General features: G+C 44.7%; 1 protein-coding gene across 5 annotated transcripts in view; it reads left to right on the top strand.

Moving 5' to 3' along the window:
- The window catches only part of FSIP1 (fibrous sheath interacting protein 1), a 941373-nt gene that overhangs the window by 46763 nt on the left and 874749 nt on the right, over positions 1–19861 (top strand). For all 5 annotated transcript variants that reach the window (XM_085627480.1, XM_085627479.1, XM_085627477.1 and 2 more), the window contains exon 3: positions 1951–2404. In XM_085627480.1, the coding sequence (XP_085483606.1) occupies positions 1951–2404 (454 nt within the window). The remainder of the gene's footprint in view (positions 1–1950; positions 2405–19861) is intronic.

Raw genomic sequence — 19861 nt, 5'->3', positions numbered from 1 at the left:
CCTGGTATAGCACGCATTGAGACCAAGCATTGCTGTCCTGGAAACGACATGATGTTCTACTGGAGATTAATTGAAGCTTCACAAGAGACTTTTTTCTTGACTGTTGGCAGTTGTCACCAACATTTATAGAGTTGTAATGTATATGTTCAGTTTGTAAGAGCTGCACAGGTCTACTTGAACAGCTTTGGCTGTGTTTTGAACTGAGCCTTCAGTGCTAGAAACCTCATTTAGTCCAACATGTCTCACAAGTTAAACACCATACAGTGGCCATGGTAGACTGTTTTTATCACTCCAATCTTGCACATATTGCTGTACCTGTTCAACTCTTGTACCTCTGCCAAGAGTATCTCTTGGTCTATTACATCATAAGATGAAGACAAGTAGAACTATGGAATTGCTGGTTTGTCCTCATCAAGTGGAGCTAGCAGTTCCTGTCATAAGGGGGCATTTTCAGTAACCCTAGAAGTCCTGAAGCTCAAATCACGTTGTTGGAAGGTTGTGTGTTTCTATCACTTCATTATTTAGGATAATGTGGGAGGTTGGATCGGGCAGTAATTAGACAGTTCATTTAGATCTAATGATGGTTTCTTCAAGGAGGTGATGATGGAGTGTTAGAAGGGGCCTTGGACTATACCCTTGTGGAGGAAGCTGTTTAGTAACCATGTTATATTTGTGAGGAGAACATTAATGTAGTATGGTTTCCTTGATTGTGCCTACGGACTGCATGAACAGAGATAGGGGCCACTGGAGAGAATGCAGACATTTGGGGGAAAGTGTGGCTAATGTGGTGCGGGGATCTTGGGTGTGGTGTGGAACCGCAGGGCTGTCACCGGGGTCGTCACTCTTTTTGTGAGATAGACTGAGTACATGACATCCATACATATCGTACACTTTAAGAAAAAGAGGTATAGTTGGGACTTCTTGATAGCATCAAGGATGGTGAACCATACATGCTCTCTTAAGAGCAGGTTTACTGCTGAGCAGATATTACTAGAGGATGTAGGCTTTGTGAAACAGAGAAAGCTCATACAAAATGGCAATCCAGTTTGTAAATAGCAAATTATTCTCCATTAGGAGCAAACCCTCTCTCCACTGTGTGTAACCGAGACGTGTGGCTTAATAAGAAAGCATGGCACAGTTGGGGGCCCTTCCCCCGATGCACTTTAGAGAGGTCTTGATTACAAAGCATCATGTGAAGGGAGTTGCTCTTCTTCCATAGTATCAGAGCCCTTTGTGAGGAGTTTCCTCAGATACAGGTTTAGTCCAGTACATGGAGCGCCCATCGCACTGAAGGCCATTGTCTTTTGGGATGTAATGTCTTGCCGTACTTTAACGGGCAGGAGCCAGGAATGGAGGCAATGACGGGAAGTTCAAACCTTCTAAATGTAATGATCCGCTCCCTCTTCTCTGCAGCAAGCTCTTAGGGACAAGGCCTTAAATGCTTTTTGTGTCTATCTTGGAAGAGACAGGTTTTCTCTTTTACATCTCTCTGCCTGGAAGCTCTCCCTAGCTAGCTCTTTCACTTCGAAAAGGAAGAACACATATTAAACTTTCTTCAATAATGGTCACGTCCTGTTATTAAAATTCATTTTTCCCACCGGAGTGTGTTTAGCTCCTTGCAGACGACCATTGTAGTCAAAATGGCCTGACGTACGATCAATAAAGAGCGTCACATGTATACAAGGTGATTGCTTTCCTCCACACAACATGTAAATGTCTGGTTTGTGGACCTCCTTGTGCTGTCCACTGGTGGGTGTTACTTGGGTCAAGATGAATGAAGATGCGGCTTTACACCGATTGTGTAAATCCCGGCTTTTTGGCTCACATTGTTGTATTTTGGTCAAAAATATCAAAGTACTGAAAAATTCCAATTATTTTGATTTCATGACACTCATCAATGCACTATACAGTGGTCATGACAATTATTTAAATGTACACCATCATTTCCAGGTTTCATCTTCTATCTCAGAAAATATCTGGAGTTCTGCTGAATCTTCATTCAGTTCTTCCTGTGATGAAATGGATATGAGTTTCAAAAGCAGCGTCAGTGGGAGCAGGAGAGGAACATCTCCACTGCAGCCGACAGAGGGCAAAGAGACTGACCGTGGAAGTAGGGGAACACCGTCACTGCAAACGTCAGAGGGCAAAGAGACTGGGCATGACAGAAGACGAACACCGTCACGGCAAACGTCAGAGGGCAAAGAGACTGGGCATGACAGAAGACGAACACCGTCACTGCAAACGTCAGAGGGCAAAGAGACTGGGCATGACAGAAGACGAACACCACCTCTACAACCATCAGAAAACATAGTGAACTATGAAGACCACACCACCGCCTCACCGAACCAACATTCAGAGATGAGAAACACATCAAAGCAGACAGTGAATTCCAAAGAAGCTTCAGGTGGGATCATACGGTATATTTGTTCATTTTCACAAACACACCTTGGCCAGTCACTTTGGCAAGTAGGAATTTTCACCATGGTGTACTCTGATATTCGTAAAAGGTATATTATCTCTGTGCATGTGCTAGATCCTGGAACACAATTTATTTTCCATTAGAATCCAATCCATAGAAAACAAGTTAAAGAACGCAACATTTGCAGTAATTTTTTTTTACCAGTTAGCCAAAATACAAGTTCAACCGTATATGTGGCTGTAAACACCACTTAGAAACAGTGGGCCAGATGTACGACCAGTGTAAATTGCGACTCGTAATTTGTGCTCTAGTGCGAGTTGCAAATTGCGACTCGCAATCTACAATGTACAACAGTGTCAGAGAAACTGATTGCGATTCCCAATGGGGTCGCAAAATGCGAGGCTCATGAATATTAATGAGACACTCGCAATTTGAGACCCCCATTGGGAATGGCTGGCCCTTCCAGGGATGGTGGCCTGCTGGGCTCAGCAGACCTCCATGTCTGGGACTGCTTGTCAATAAAGCAGTTTTTAAAAAAAATGCAGCCCATTTTCCTTAAAGCGGGATGCATTTAAAACAAGCATTTGTAATGCAATAGGTCTCGCATTTCTTAAAGTAAGACCTGTTGGCGTTTTAAATAACAATGTTTTTTATTTCGTTTTTTTATTTGCAGTGGATTTATTATATAAAATGAAAGTGTGCTGCCGCTAGAATAGCGTGCTATGCTGCCAAAACATTTAGATGAAAAAGTGCAAGCAAAGCGGCACCGTTGCAGGAAAGTATGTTGTACCTGCAGTAGGAGAAACCATTAACCCCTTCGCTGCTAGGCCTTTTCCCCTCCTGTGCTAAGCCTTTTTTGGGCTATTTGGGGTAGTGCGCGCTTAGGCCCCTGTAACTTTTTGACCACATTAGGTATCCACGCCAAATTTACGTCCTTTTCTTCCAACATCATGGGGATTCTAAAGGTACCCAGGGTTTGTGGATTCTCCTAGAGGGTTCCCAGAAATTAGTCAAATTACAGCAATTTTTTTTTTTTGTGAAAAATGGAAAAAACAGGCTGAAAATGAAAGCGTCTGGGTTTTTCTCTGCAAATGGTATCAAAAAAGGGTTTGTGGGGCTGAAATCACCATTTCTCCAGCTTTTAGGGAATGACAGATTTTTGTCAGAATTCCAACATTTTTTACACAGTTTTGGCATTTTTCTGGGACATACCCTATTTTTGCTATTTTTTGTGCTTTCAACCTCCTTCCAGTTAATGGTAGAAATGGGTGCAAAATCAATAATGGATCCTGGAAAGCTATACATTTTTGAAAAGTAGACAAAATTCTGAATTCAGCAAGGGGTCATTTGTGTAGATCCATCAAGTTTTCTTTATAGAAACTAACAGTTAAATATAGGAAACATTGAAAATTCTTTGAAAAAAGCAGCCTTTTGTGTCAACGTTTTCACCTGTAACTTCTTCTAATTATGACATCTCTTTGAAAGCAATGTACTGTTACATCCGCTGGACCTTCCTGGTTGTGGGGATATATAGGACTTGTAGGTTCACCAAGAGCCCAACGAACCCAGAGTAAAAAACTGAGCAGCATTTTATAATGGTTTTTTATTATGTTCCGGGTATATAGCAATTATTGTGGGAAAATGTATACATGGAAAAATCGGTATGAAAGACACCTATGTATTTCTGAAATGGGAACAAATTACAGAGTTTAGAAACAGTGCATATTTGCACATTTTCGAAATTGGGAATACTCGTACTAGCATGAGAATTATTGGTCATTTTTCAAAATGACTTTTTTTTACACAATGTCTTTCATTTGGAAGGGAGAAATGCATCAAAAATCAATAGGTAATAACAGTTGCTTTACAAATCTGAACTACTCTAAGTCTCCCGATAAAAATGGTACCTCACTTGTGTGGGTAGGCATAGTGCCCACGACAGGAAGTGGCTCAAAAACTAACGTAAACATACCACATTTTCACAATGCAAATTTACACATTTTTTGCGAAGAGTCTAGCTGTAGTTTTTTAACCCTAGCTCTGCCGGCACCTAGGGAAACATAGCAAACATATACATTTTTGAAAAGTAGACACCCAGGGGAATCCAGGATGGGGTGACTTGACTGCCTCCCACCATGGTCTGTTACCCAGAATCCCTTGCAAACCTAAAAATTGACAAAAAAAACACTTTTCCCCCACATTTCTGTGGTGGAAAGTTCTGGAATCTGCGTGGATCCATAAATTTCCACCCACCCCGTGTTACCCAAAGTCTTACGAGAAAAATGGTACCTCACTTGTGCAGGTTGGCCTACTGCCCGCGACAGGAAATTGCACAAAATGCAATGTGGTCACACCTCAATTTCGTAGTGAAAATTGACCCTTTTTTGGCCAAGTGCCTAGCTGTAGTTTTTGAACCCTAGCTCTGCCGGCACCTTGGGAAACCTAGCAAACCTATACATTTTTGAAAACTAGACACCCAGGGGAATCTAGGATGGGGTGACTTGACTGCCTCCCACCATGATCTGTTACCCAGAATCACTTGCAAACCTAAAAAATTGACAAAAAAAACACATTTTCCCCACATTTCTGTAGTGGAAAGTTCTGGAATCTGGGTGGATCCACAAATTGCCACCCACCCCGCGTTCCCCAAAGTCCTACGAGAAAAATGGTACATCACTTGTGCGGGTCGGCCTAGTGCCCACGACAGGAAACGGCGCAAAACGCAACGTGGTCACACCTCAATTTTGCAGTGAAAAATGACCCTTTTTTGGCAAAGTGACTAGCTGTAGTTTTTGAACCCTAGCTCTGCCGGCACCTAGGGAAACCTAGAAAACCTATATATTTTTGAAAACTAGACACCCAGGGGAATCCAGGATGGAGTGACTTGACTGCCTCCCACCAGGGTCTGTTACCCAGAATCCCTTGCAAACCTAAATAATTGACCAAAAAAACACTTTTTCCCCACAATTCTGTGATGGAAAGTTCTGGAATCTGCGTGGATCCACAAATTTCCACCCACCCCGTGTTCCCCAAAGTCCTACGAGAAAAATGGTACCTCACTTGTGCGGGTCGGCCTAGTGCCCGCGACAGGAAACGGCACAAAACGCATCGTGGTCACACCTCAATTTTGCAGTGAAAAATGACCCTTTTTTGGCAAAGTGACTAGCTGTAGTTTTTTAACCCTAGCTCTGCCGGCACCTAGGGAAACCTAGCAAACCTATATATTTTTGAAAACTAGACACCCAGGGGAATCCAGGATGGGGTGACTTGAGTGCCTCCCACCAGGGTCTGTTACCCAGAATCCCTTGCAAACCTAAGAAATTGACAAAAAAAACACTTTTTCCCCACATTTCTGTGATGGAAAGTTCTGGAATCTGCGTGGATCCACAAATTTCCACCCACCCCGCGTTCCCCAAAGTCCTACGAGAAAAATGGTACATCTCTTGTGCGGGTCGGCGTAGTGCCCGCGACAGGAAACGGCACAAAACGCAACGTGGCCACACCTCAATTTTGCAGTGAAAAATGACCCTTTTTTGGCAAAGTGACTAGCTGTAGTTTTTGAACCCTAGCTCTGCCGGCACCTAGGGAAACCTAGAAAACCTATATATTTTTGAAAACTAGACACCCAGGGGAATCCAGGATGGGGTGACTTGAGTGCCTTCCACCAGGGTGTGTTACCCAGAATCCCTTGCAAACCTAAAAAATTGACCAAAAAACACTTTTTCCCCACATTTCTGTGATGGAAAGTTCTGTAATCTGCGTGGATCCACAAATTTCCACCCACCCCGTGTTCCCCAAAGTCCTACGAGAAAAATGGTACATCACTTGTGCGGGTCGGCCTAGTACCCGCGACAGGAAACGGCACAAAACGCAACGTTGTCACACCTCAATTTTGCAGTGAAAAATGACCCTTTTTTGGCAAAGTGCAAAGCTGTAGTTTTTTAACCCTAACTCTGCCGGCACATAGGGAAACCTACCAAACCCATATATTTCTGAAAACTAGACACCCGAGGGCTTCCAGGGAGGTATGGCTTGCGTGGATCCCCCGACGTTTCCTTACCCAGAATCCCCTGCAAACCTCAATTTTAGCTGAAAAAATCACTTTTTACACACATTTTGGTGTGGGAAAGTTGTGGCATCACCGGGCTCACACAAATTTACCACCATCCAGCGTTCCCCCAGGTCTCCCAGTAAAAATGGTGCCTCACTTGTGTGGGAGGCCCAAGTACCCGCAGCAGGCAAGGGCTCAAAACGTTGAGGCGAAATCAACATTGCCTATCCAAAAAATGTTTGGGCCCTTGCCTGCTGCGGGTACTTGGGCCTCCCACACAAGTGAGGCACCATTTTTACCGGGCGACCTGGGGGAACGCTGGGTGGTGGAAAATTTGTGTGAGCCCGGTGATGCCACAACTTTCCCACACCAAAATATGTGAAAAAAGTGATTTTTTCAGCAAAAATTGAGGTTTGCATGGGATTCTGGGTAAGGAAACGTTGGGGGATCCACGCAAGCCATACCTCCCTGGAAGCCGCCGGGTGTCTAGTTTCCAGAAATGTATGGGTTTGGTAGGTTTCCCTAGGTGGCCGCCGAGCACCGGGCCAAAAACCCAAGTGACCCCCCTTGCAAAACCAGGTGGTTTTGCGATAGGCCATTTTGATGTCGCCTCACTACGTTTTGGGCCCTTGCCTGCCGCGGGTACTTGGGCCTCCCACACAAGTGAGGCACCATTTTTACCGGCAGACCTGGGGGAACGCTGGATGGTGGTAAATTTGTGTGAGCCCGGTGATGCTACAACTTTCCCACACCAAAATGTGTGAAAAAAGTGATTTTTTTCAGCTAAAATTGAGGTTTGCACGGGATTCTGGGAAAGGAAACGTTGGGGGATCCACGCAAGCCATACCTCCCTGGAAGCCACCGGGTGTCTAGTTTTCAGAAATGTATGGGTTTGGTAGGTTTCCCTAGATGGCCACAGAGCACCGGGCCAAAAACCCAAGTGACCCCCCTTGCAAAACCAGATTGTTTAGACATAATTATTGGTTTGTTCCTACAGCGTGAGAATTTTGGAACAATATTGCAATGAAAATGTGGCAGACATTTTGAGGTTTGCAGGACATTGGGGATAAAAAAACTTTTTGAATTCACAAGAGAGACATCACCATGAACTCCCATGGGTTTTCGACAATATCTACAGTTGGTGGGTTATTCTTACATGGAAAGTACACCTTGGCAGAGAAACTAAAGACAAAGATTCCTGCACAACCATCTATTCCTCAAACACACACACATACTGGTTGGATTTGGCACGAGGGCAAGTCATGGTGCAGTGTATTAAATTTTTATTAACAAGAGATTTCACAAAAATGAAATGCACTGTCAATAATTAAATACACAAAAAACCAAACCAATGACTCCCAGCTCGTGAGCTGTAAAGCCACGTCAAGGCACCAACCACTTTACAGGCCATTCACACACCTTTCATACGTGATACAAACAAGACCATTCACACCACCAGGCACAAAAGCAACACATTACAAAATTCACAAAAAGGGACAAGGTACACCCTGCTTCAGAAAAACAAATATTACTGCACAACCATCTAATCCTCAAGCACACACACATACTGGTTGGATTTGGCACGAGGGTGAGTGATGGTTCAGTATCTACAATTGTAGTAGCAAGTGATTTCACAAAAATGAAAAGCACTGTTAATAATTGAAAGGGCGAGAAACTGAACCATTGACACACAGCTCGTGAGCTGTAAAGCCACGACAAGGCACCAACCTCTTTACAGGCCATTCATACACCTTTCATACGTGTGAGACATACAAAACCATTCACACCGCCAGCCGCGGGCCCATCACATAACAAAACTCACACCAGCACACAGCGCCATTCAAGGGCCCATCACTTTCACACGCCCACAATCCTGACACAGCAACTACACAGGCAGATGGATTGCGTGGAGTGGCACTCAGCTAGCAGTGTGTGTAGTGACCAGCAGAAAGTCACTACTCACACACAGCCAGCCGAGCGCCAGTCCACACACACCGCTAGCAGAGCGCCAGTCCACGCTCACCGCTAGCCAAACACCAGTCCACGCACACCGCTAGCCAAGTGCCAGTCCAGGCACACCGCCAGCCAATCGCCAGTCAATCGCCAGTCCAGACACACCGGCAGCAAATCGCCAATCCACGCACACCGCCAGCCAAGCACCAGTCCGCACACACCACCAGTCCACGCACACCGCCAGCCAAGTACCAGTCCACGCACACCGCCAGCCAAGCACCATTCCACGCACACCGCCAGCCAAGCTCCAGTCCACGCACACCAACAGCCAAGCGCCAGCCTACACACACCGCCATCACATTTAGGATTTTTTAGAAAAATATAAAAACACAAAATCAGCAACTAAATACATTGCACTAACGCCAACCTTGAAACAGAATCAAATGTTCCAAAGAATACAGACCAGGCAGTTCACTTTACCACTCATGAATGCTCCCCAAAATTATTTTGCGTGTGGTACGCTCTAAAACAAGCAGAGACACACAGCCCAGGTTTAGAAGGACAGTCGGGGCAGTACATACAAATCTCCTTCCGCGTACCTCTTCACCAACAGACTCTACATCTCCTACTGGGAAAATCTTTTGAGGGTGTGGGAGGAATGTGATCAGGAAAGTGGCGATCTCTCAATCTAGCAACATCCTCCACCACTCCTACTCTAGGAACACTTGCCTGTTCCACTACAACAAGGCTGCCTATTACAGACTCCTGAAACTTAGCAAAAGTCATCTTTGACTCAGGGCAAGAATCCTGGCACACAACAAAAGCATTAAAGATTGCCAAGTGGAAAAGATGGATAGCCAACTTCTTGTACCAAATGTAAGCCTTACGAAGAGCAGCGTAAGGTTCCAACCTCTGATCTACTCTGTCAACACCACCCATGTGCCTATTATAGTCTAAAATGCACTTCAGCGGCCTGACCCCAAACAGTCACAGGTGCAGTGCTTTCATCATGGATGATAGTCAGCATGTAGACATCTCTCCTGTCTGAAAACTTCACAGCAAGAAGCTCCTCGCAACACACTGCACTGTCCCCGCACAAGCTTTTGACAAACAAGTTCTTTTGGGAAACCTTTCCGGTTAGAGCGGATTGTGCCACAAGCAACAGTGTCCACTTTGGCCAATTCCCTGAACAACCGCACACCAGTGTAGAAGTTATCTACATATAAATGGTGGCCTTTGTTAAAAAATCCTCTACCAAGTTCCCAAACAATTTTCTCAGTCACTCCAAAAGTGGACGGACAACCAGGGGGGTTAATCCTGGATTCCTTACCGGTGTACACCCTGAAATTAGAGACATATTCAGTCCTACTGTCACACAGCATATACAGCTTAATTCCATAGCGTGCCCTCTTACTAGGAATGTATTGCCTAAAAACCAAGCGGCCCTTGAACAACACCAAAGACTCATCCACTGCAAGTGATCAAGGACAGGCCTAATCTTAAAAAGACGGTCACACTCAGGGTGATCTCGTGGCAACGCTAAACCATTATCAACAAAATTCATCATCCGAAGCAGAAGCAAATACCTGTCACGACTCATGACTGCCGGAAAAATAGCAGTTGCCAACAAGGGACTAGTAGACCACTACCGGCACATCAGTCTCCTCCTCTAACACAGGCACTTCATCCGCACTAAGAGTATCTTCATCATCTGATGACTCCATATGGAGAGAAAACTTACTGCCAGAATCGTCCGCTGCCTCCTCTGCCTCAGTTGCAGAGTCAGTCTCTGAACCATGGTCAGAGGAAGACTCAAAAAGCAAACCAACTGATGAGTACAGGCCCCAGCTAGGCCCGCAAGTACAAAGGGTTCGCCCTTCTGTGTACGAAGTACTAGAAGGAAGTTGGCACGGAAACTGCAAAGACAAAGTTTATTAACCTTCAAAGGTGGTCCTACAACCTACACAACACTCTACAGTATTGCACAGAGTAGCACAAAGAACTTGTGCACATGGTCCCCTTTTATACACGATAGGGGGCTCATAAGTAGGCGGATACAACATGAAGCAAGATTTATGGTCTTATATGGACATGTTCAGTGCATAATGAATACATGGGTGGAGTTAACGTTTCCTGAGACCCGCGAAAACACAGTCGAGCAAAGACTAATTAGTGACAGATGTGGTCAGTTCTGAACATGCACTGAACGCACAAAGGGCTTATTCATAGACTGTTGCTAGGCAGATCTCGGGAGTGACTAATGAAGAGGTAAGACTCTTCTCGTGCAGAGCACGTGGTTTCGTGGCCATACAAGATGGCGGACGACTAAGCAAAATGGAGTCTGAACATTAGTCAATATAAAGCAGAAAACGTAATTCAGATATGAAGAGCACATGTCTTCAGTAAATGCTTAATCATATCGCTGTTTTATTTACAACAGACGACCCTTTCAGCATTTGCTGAAGACATTCGGCTTGCTAGGATAATCAAGATAATCATCATTTATATCGATTCTCATCATCTCAGTTATTTCTTTGTCTATGCTCTTTTGATAGGTGGCATCGGCAACAGATTTCTTATTGGGGATACAGAATGAAACACATAGAGAACATATCATAGGACCACATTGAATACACATACAACATGTGAACAAAATTGCTACAATAATACATAGACCCGTAAGAACTTTCCATCCCCATGTAGTAATTAAGGTCCAAAACCATCCAGAAAAGGTCCAAGTGCCATTTTCTGTATGAATGTCAGCAGCAATTTTATGCAATTTATTAATAGCTTTATAAACTGATGGTGTGTGATCAGGGATGAACACACAACTACTTCCTATAATTCTACATGCTCCACCTCTATCTGCTAACATAACATCTAATACCATACGATTCTGTAATGTAACAATTCTAGTGATCTGCAATTCTTCCGTAATGTTCCCGAGAGCAGCAGCAGTTTGATTCGTCACAGCCTCAACAACCCTAGTTAATCGTCGAACCTTCCTACTATTCAGGGCAGCTCCAACAAAGAAAAACAGTCCTAGATTGAAGTCAATATACTGTTGCAAACTGGTATCCGTCTGGTCAACGTCATCAACAGATAGAGTGCGTTTATACCTATTTACGGTTACGTTGTTTAATAACTTCAAATCTTTATGATAAGACGCAGGTGCTAAGAATACAGGGGGTAATAAAAATGCCACATAGCATACCCCGGACCATCCGGCAGGCAAACAATAGTAACCTTTATTACCACACACAAAATAGGTATTGTGGGAGGCCAGAAATGTACTGTTATTTAATCCGTCTATATTTAGTACAACAATGCAATCACTGACACCAACAGGAATATGACCAACGCTTTGGATACACATGTCCGCTTGGGCTTGTGCCACTGAAATTACAAATTTCTCGTTTCCATGAGTGTCTCTAGTATTCGTAAAGATGTAGGGAATTGATTCATTGTCTGGTCGATATTCTTCCCATTCCCATATTGTTCCATTGGCTTGTGGATAGCCTTCTTTATCCTGATGACACTCTTTGTTAAGTCTAAAGAGTAATCGTCCCACTGTAGGTTTTCGTGTGGCAAAAAGCAAAGTGTACCATGCTCTACAAGAGCCGTTATGTGAGAAAGGGAGAGGTATAAATGGTGTTCCCCCTTTCTTCTGATGGGCTGGCATCATACCACATATCCAACAGTTTGTAGCATTTGTAGCAACGTGGGTATGATGCAGCATCTGGATGAAAGTATTATTCAGATAGGACTGGCGATGCTTCAATTCTTGGTATGGAAGGGTGTAGAAGTAGTGCTCCTCAGGCACTGGAGTAGACACAACAAGCAACTCAAGGGCAGGAATTACATCCTCAACAAACCACGTGGTTGTAGCAGCAATGGCCATAGCAACAATGAAATCTATCGCACAAAATGTTTTCTTCTTCTCCATTTTCAAACAAATGTCAATATCTTCCTGAAACTAAAAAGGTTGTCAGAACTCTTCCCCCTAGGCAGCGGTTGATTTCTTCACCATCGGGCCAAGACGGGTGTCGCTACACTAATGCAGGGCTGATCCCCCCCCCCCTTGCCTCATTGGCTCTCCGTTTCACTAACCCAGGGGCTGCTCTGACAACGTATTTTGATACTCAGAACTTCACTTCCTCGGTCTGAGGTGATATCTTCTTACTCCAGGGGTCGCTTGGTCCGGGAAGAGCTCCTCAGTGTCGTCCGGGTCCACAGCACGGCCTTTCTTCGCAGTCAGGATTTCTCGATGCTCGGTCAATACAGCAGTCTCCACCAATCCGGGTGGCACTCTACGACAATGTATAGAGTGGATCCAATTTTTGCGGTTGGAGACCCGGACAGCCGTTCTCGTTGCAAGCAAGACCTGCTCAGGACCGCACCACCTTGGCTCTAGGCTGCTCGTCCTTTCAAACGATTTCACCAAAACAAAATCTCCGGGCCGGAGATCATGGCCTTCACCTGTGGACCGGTCAGGGAGCGCTTCTCGAACCTGTTGATGAATAGAGACCAACTTATCGGTTAACTGTGCCAGATAATCACTCATCATTACACAAGGTACATCATACACTGACTTTGGTCTCGGTGGGCCCCAAATGTTCATCGGACGTCCAAACATGATCTCATATGGCGTGAGACCGGTTCGAGAATGCGGTACTGATCTGATTGACAATAATGCCAAAGGTAAAGCATCCGGCCAAGTCAGAGAAGTGGAAGCTTGTATTTTCCCTATTTTAAGCTTTAGAGTGCCGTTATACTTCTCAACCAATCCTGCAGACTGAGGGTGAAACACTGCGTGGAATTTCTGTGTAATTCCCAATCCTTTCAGGACATACTTGATAACGTCCACTATAAAATGAGGTCCGTTATCGCTCCACAACAATCTACAAACACCATATCGAGGAAAGAACTCCTTCAATAACACCTTAGCTGTAGTAATTGCAGTATTGTCTTTCGTAGGGTATGCCTCAATCCATTTGCTGAAGGCGCAAACCACTACTAGGACATACTTCAGATTATTACAGCGTTCAAGCTGAATACAATCCATTTGCAAAACTTCAAAAGGTGCAGTGGGTGTTGCAAATCCTCCTGCTGGAGTTCGTGTCCCTTTTCCTGGATTGTACTTTAGGCAAATCATACAAGTCTGCACCACTCTCTTTGCCGTGCTAGCAATCTCTGGATGCTCCCAAACTTGTATGAGCAATTTTACAATTGCCGAAGCTCCAACATGAGCTAGCCCATGTGCCATCTGAACCATAGGTTGTACAAAAGCTATGGGTAACTTCCATTTATCCATCCATCTGCTTATTTCTCCAACAACCTTCATCGTCCAATTCTCCGTCATTAGACCATTGCTCCCGTTCTTTATCGGAAGCTGTCCTCTGTATCTCTAACACTTCTCTCCTAGCATCGTGCCATCTTTCTGCCTGCGACTTCACAACATACATTGCAGTGGAGTCAGGCTGCATCGCAGTGTCTCGTGCTACTCGATCTGCCAGAGCATTCCCTTCTCCCACTTTATCTATCACCTTTTTATGTGCATTACATTTAACTATGGCAATCTTCTTTGGATATGTTAATGCAGTCAAGAGGTTGTGAACTAACTCTCCGTTCATTATATGTGCTCCATGTCACGTTAGAAACCCTCTCTCCTTCCAATCCTGCACTAAGCTCACATGCTCGTGTTAATGCTATCAGTTCCACTGCTTGAGCTGATTTCTGCGGTATGCGTGCTGTCTCCACTACTGTTTGTAACATGGTAATTGCATACGCTGCTGAAGTCGTACCATCTGGTAGCTTCAGGCACGACCCATCCACCCACAGTTCTCCATCTACATCTGTAAAGGGCGTATCCTGGAGATCAATACGACCCTTTGTCTGTTCCTCAGTTACAAAGATGCAATCATGTGCTTCTTGTGCCTCAGGCTGAGTCTCCGGAAATGGCAACAATGTGGCTGGGTTTAGTGTTGCGCATCTCTTCAATGTGATATGAGGAGCCAACAACGTCAGCTCATATCCTGTTAGACGAGCACTAGTTAAGTGCTGCGTCTTTGTCTGATTCAACAGAGCATCAACAGCATGGGGGACCAGCACTAATAGCTTATGAGATAACACAATTCCTTCGCTTTGGCGTATTGACACAGCTGTCGCCGCAACCGAGCGAAAACAACCAGGCAGCGCTCGGGCAACAGGATCAAGTACTGCCGAGATATGCACAAGGGCGCTGCTTGTCGCCGTGCATCTGTACTAAAACTGATAACGCACATCCATCTCTTTCATGTACATACAATGTAAAGCGCTTCGTATAATCAGGGGTGCCTAACACTGGTGCTGAACAAAGGGCTTGTCGTAATTGTTGAAAAGCATTTCCACACTCGTCTGACCAGGGAATGGGAGTTGGAGTGTCTTTCGTCAAAAGTGCCAACATCGGTTTAACTATGTGTGAAAAACCCAGTATCCATTGCCTACAAAAAGAAGTGAGTCCCAAAAATGCACGCACGTCCTTCTGTGTGGAAGGTACTGGCGTGTCCAAAATTGCTTGAATGCGATCTAATGTGAGTGCACAACCCTCCTTAGACAAAAGGTGACCTAGGTAGGTTACCTTTGGTCTACAGAATTGTAATTTTTTCTTCGATACTTTGTGATTGTGCGATGCCAAAAAGGAAAGCAAAGATAATGTGCACTTCTCACATTGCTCAAGAGTATCGGCCGCCAACAAGATGTCATCGACATATTGTATGAGGGCCACCCCTTCAGGTAAAACAAAGGAATCCAACTGTCGTTTCAATGCTTGACTGTAAATGCTAGGACTTTCTGTGTAGCCTTGAGGAACTCTACAAAATCGATATGAACGATTATTCAAAGTGAAGCCGAAAAGGTATCGGCTATCAGGATGAATAGGAATCGAAAAGAAAGCATTTTTCAAATCAATAACAGAGAACATGGTCGCCGTTGGCGGGACCAAAGTAAGCAATGTCGTGATGTCAGAAACCACTGGGTATTGAGGTATCACTATCTTATTCACCTCCCTCAAATCAATAATAAAACGATAAATCCTAGTATCAGTGTCTTTCTTCAAAATCGGAAGGATAGGACTATTGCAGACATTGTATGGAACTTCCTCCACTACCCCCACCTTAATGAGATCCTGCACTATCTGCGTGAGTGCCTCCTCCCCCTCCTGCGAAATGCGATATTGAGGTAGGCGTGGTAACACAGCTCCCTCCTTTACCCTAATGTGTACCGGGGGGATAACCATCCGTCCCACATCAGTATCCGAGGTGGCCCACAAAGTGCGGGGTAGAGAGGCCAATGCGGTATCCTCTGCAACCACACACATCCTTCCTATCATTGGATAGTTATCGTTTAAAATCACACGCACTCCTTCAGGGGAGCAACGGATTGTGGCTCTGAAATGTTTGAGCATATCCAGACCCACAATGTTATCAGGCGTGTTCAGGGAAAGCAAAAACGTACAGGGTGTAGAAAACTTATTAACATGAAATGCAAGGGGTTGTGATAATGGGCTAAGTGAAGGTGTGCCATCGAACCCTATCGATGTAACCGTCAAGCCAGACAGGGGTGCCCTCGGAACCAATTGTTTGGACAGAGCGCTATGAGTAGCTCCTGTATCAACCAGAAACCGATCAGTAGAACCCAAAACATGTGCTGTAACATAAGGACCCCTCTGATCTACTGGCACTTCAACTGATTCCTCCCCCCATCCTACGCAATCCTATGCATGTTGTGAATCGTGATACCCAGGGCGTTCATAATCGGACATTTGATACTGGTTTTGTCGATCAAACACATTAGGCCCATCACGTGGCCGCATATTAGAATCAAATCGAGCACGATCAGTTAAATGTCCTCTAGGGCCCGAAAAACCTCCTCTACCTCTCATCGGCCCCTGGCCACGCCCCTGGCACTGTGTATGTAATACCGGACAATCCCTGGCCCAATGACCCAACTGTTTGCAATACGCACATTGATCCTTAGTTACATCTTGGCGACCAAAAGTGGGACCATAAAATCCTCTTCCACCTCTCTCAGCACCCCGGCGAGGCGGACCATACACTTGCGCTAACATCACCTTTTGTTTTTAAATCTTTCGACTTTTTCTCTTCGTTACCCTTCGCTTCTTGTTCCTGACGCTCGTAATACTGAGCCATCGTCAGGAGGGATGCCGGAGACGATGTTGTCCAAGAGCTTTCCCTCGCTTTTAATCGAGCTGCTACTCCTGGCAATAAATTCGACACATATTTATCAACAAAAAGATGTCGACCCGTATCATCCGTAAGTGACTGACCGCTAAAATCATGAGATGTTTCCTCAAATCGCGTAAAGAAATCAGAAACAGATTCATCAACCTTCTGTTTGCATGAGGCTAACAGATTCCAATCAATCTCTTTAGGGGGGATAATCGTTTTTAACTCAGTCAAAATAGCAGCTGGGAGATCTAAAATAATCTGGGGCAGCTTTTGCGCGGGTTTTCTCTCTCTATCCTCATCCTCTATGTCAGACCATTTCGCCTTAAAAACAGCTTGATCATCTACTTTCCGTACGGATCTCCACATATCCGGTGGTAAAATAAGCCCAAAGAACAAATCTATATCTGCTAGGGTCATAGTACAAGAATTTAAAGCCCCCTCAACCTCCTCATAAAAGGCGGCAGGATTCTTTCGGGGATCGGGTAGTGCTTTCTTCAATGCCATAACATCAGCCCTATGCCAAGGAGTATAAACCCAATTGTACACAAAATATCCTCTAGCATCGGGGGAAGACATATCCGAACTAGTTCCCGCTCCCTTATGAGGAACGTACAGAGGCGCTGCCTCTCGCATCGGCTTAGCATGCACTACTTCAATCTTATCTGAATGAATGATAGACGACTGCGTTCCGCCTGCATTTGGATTTGATCGCTCCTCCTCCTCTTTCTTTTGGCACGCTTTCTCTTTGAGTTCAAACATCGCGTCCCGTAACGCAAACAGCCGTCGAACCGCATCGGGTACCTTAGAGGGAGAAAGGACACCGTTACGGAATGCTTTAGAATCTAATACTATATCATCAGGCTCAAAAACATCGGAGTATTTCCGAAAAGCAGTAACCACTTCATCAGACAAGGTTTCAGCAAAGTATAACTTTTCCCTATCCTGCCATCCTTCCAAAGACGACAATAACTCAGCGAGAGATAGTTTATTTTTAAGCGCACGAAAAGAAACTTTCCGAAGCTCACCCATGCGATCTGTTGATAACATGGACCGCGTGTCTACCTTCTCCTTGAGCAATCCAGGATCCTTGACTCCCGGAGCGGACGGGCCAACATAAGGTGGCAGAGAACGATCTAATAGAGAAAAATCATCTTCAAGATTAGTAAAGACCGGATAAAGAGGCTGCCGAACAGCATATTGACCCGATATTTGCAACCTGTGCTCTTTTTCCTGTTTTTCCGCCCGTTCTTTTTCCTCATGCTGTTTCGCTTCCTGTGCTTTCACATGGTCCTTTTTCCGTTGTTCTTTGTCACTCAGCGCTTTTTCACGTTTCTCGCGCTCACGCACTTCTTTCACCCACAATCGTATACATTCAAACATGTCTTGTCTCGCACGCCGCTTACATATACACTGCTCCACATACTCAATCTTACGCATATCAAACGATCCATACAAAGGCCATCGCAACTCAGGATCCTTCTTGGTATATTTCCTCCACAATGTGCTGTACATTATAGGGGAAATACCATGCTTCACGTACATGTCCCTATTAGGAGTCCCCTCTGGGGGGGCTGGTTCAGATTCCTCAAGACTTAAACGGTTTCCAAAACAGCAGCACCACTTACGGAGTGCGCTCAAAGCAGGCATGTTCAAGAATAGTGCAAAATATGCAATATTATCCAAAAATGGCACTTAAACGTTGCGCCGTTCAAATTCAAACAACCCTGGAGAAATATCTCCACATTACCTGCCTATATGTGTTGCAACGCATATATTTTCACATTACTTATTTCAAAATATGACCGGTCATCACAAATCAAATCAAATAGCCACAACAAGCGTATCCTAAAACTGCCTTGCCAACCCAGGCTTCAAAAACTCGCAGCAAGTACCGTACAACGGTTCTTACCAATCAAGAGCGTCCAGATTCCAACTGCCAAGTTCCAAATCCGCCCAAACGACTATTGCACGGCAAAACCGACAGAAGGGGTCTCAGTCGGGGACCGGCGCCACCCAGATGGTCTTCTCGGAAGGGAAGGAAGAAAGCCCCGGGATGCCAGGACTAAGAACGCCGCTGGCAGCTATCACGTCCCCGGCAAGGTTCCACTCCTTCGTCACGACCAGTCCTTCGAGTATCCGAGTCGCCGATGAGCCCCACATTGGGCGCCAATTGATGAGTACAGGCCCCAGCTAGGCCCGCAAGTACAAAGGGTTCACCCTTCTGTGTACGAAGTACTAGAAGGAAGTTGGCACGGAAACTGCAAATACAAAGACAAAGTTTATTAACCTTCAAAGGTGGTCCTACAACCTACACAACACTCTACAGTATTGCATAGAGTAGCACAAAGAACTTGTGCACATGGTCCCCTTTTATACACGATAGGGGGCTCATAAGTAGGTGGATACAACATGAAGCAAGATTTATGGTCTTGTATGGACATGTTCAGTGCATAATCAATACATGGGTGGAGTTAACGTTTCCTGAGACCCGCGAAAACACATTCGAGCAAAGCCTAATTAGTGACAGATGTGGTCAGTTCTGAACATGCACTGAACGCACAAAGGGTTTATTCATAGACTGTTGCTAGGGAGATCTCGGGAGTGACTAATGAAGAGGTAAGACTCTTCTCGTGCAGAGCACGTGGTTTCGTGGCCATACAAGATGGCGGACGGCTAAGCAAAATGGAGTCTGAACATTAGTCAATATAAAGCAGAAAACGTAATTCAGACATGAAGAGCACATGTCTTCAGTAAATGCTTAATCATATCGCTGTTTTATTTACAACACAACAACCTGCTGAGCAGTAATCCTGCGGCTAGCCATTATACTTACTAAGATAGAAGACTGCACAAACAAGTCAACAACAACCAACAATGTGCAAACCGAGTAAGTAAAGAAATGTGTACCTTTATCACAAAGATCAATGTACTCAAAAACTCTAGAATTCAATTAAAAGAGACAGCTACACTCACCAGAACCTACTCTGCAGTGACACAGCAAAAACCAACGCTATCCAACTAGGAAGAAGAAAAAAAAAAAAAATTACTCACAAGACAACAAAATACACATCGAGCACAAATGCAAACAGTTTTTGACACTCAAAAACAAAATATACTGCTATTATTACACCATTTGCAAAAAAAAATTCATGCAGAGAAATCAAACACATTTACATTGTACAAAAAAAAGTCTCTTACCAAACTACACAA

The sequence above is a fragment of the Triturus cristatus genome, chromosome 9 (assembly GCF_964204655.1).
Source record: "Triturus cristatus chromosome 9, aTriCri1.1, whole genome shotgun sequence".
Taxonomy (NCBI): Eukaryota; Metazoa; Chordata; class Amphibia; order Caudata; family Salamandridae; genus Triturus; species Triturus cristatus.
The sequence above is the reverse complement of the archived record's forward strand: the minus strand, read 5'-3'. Positions and strand labels throughout refer to the sequence as shown.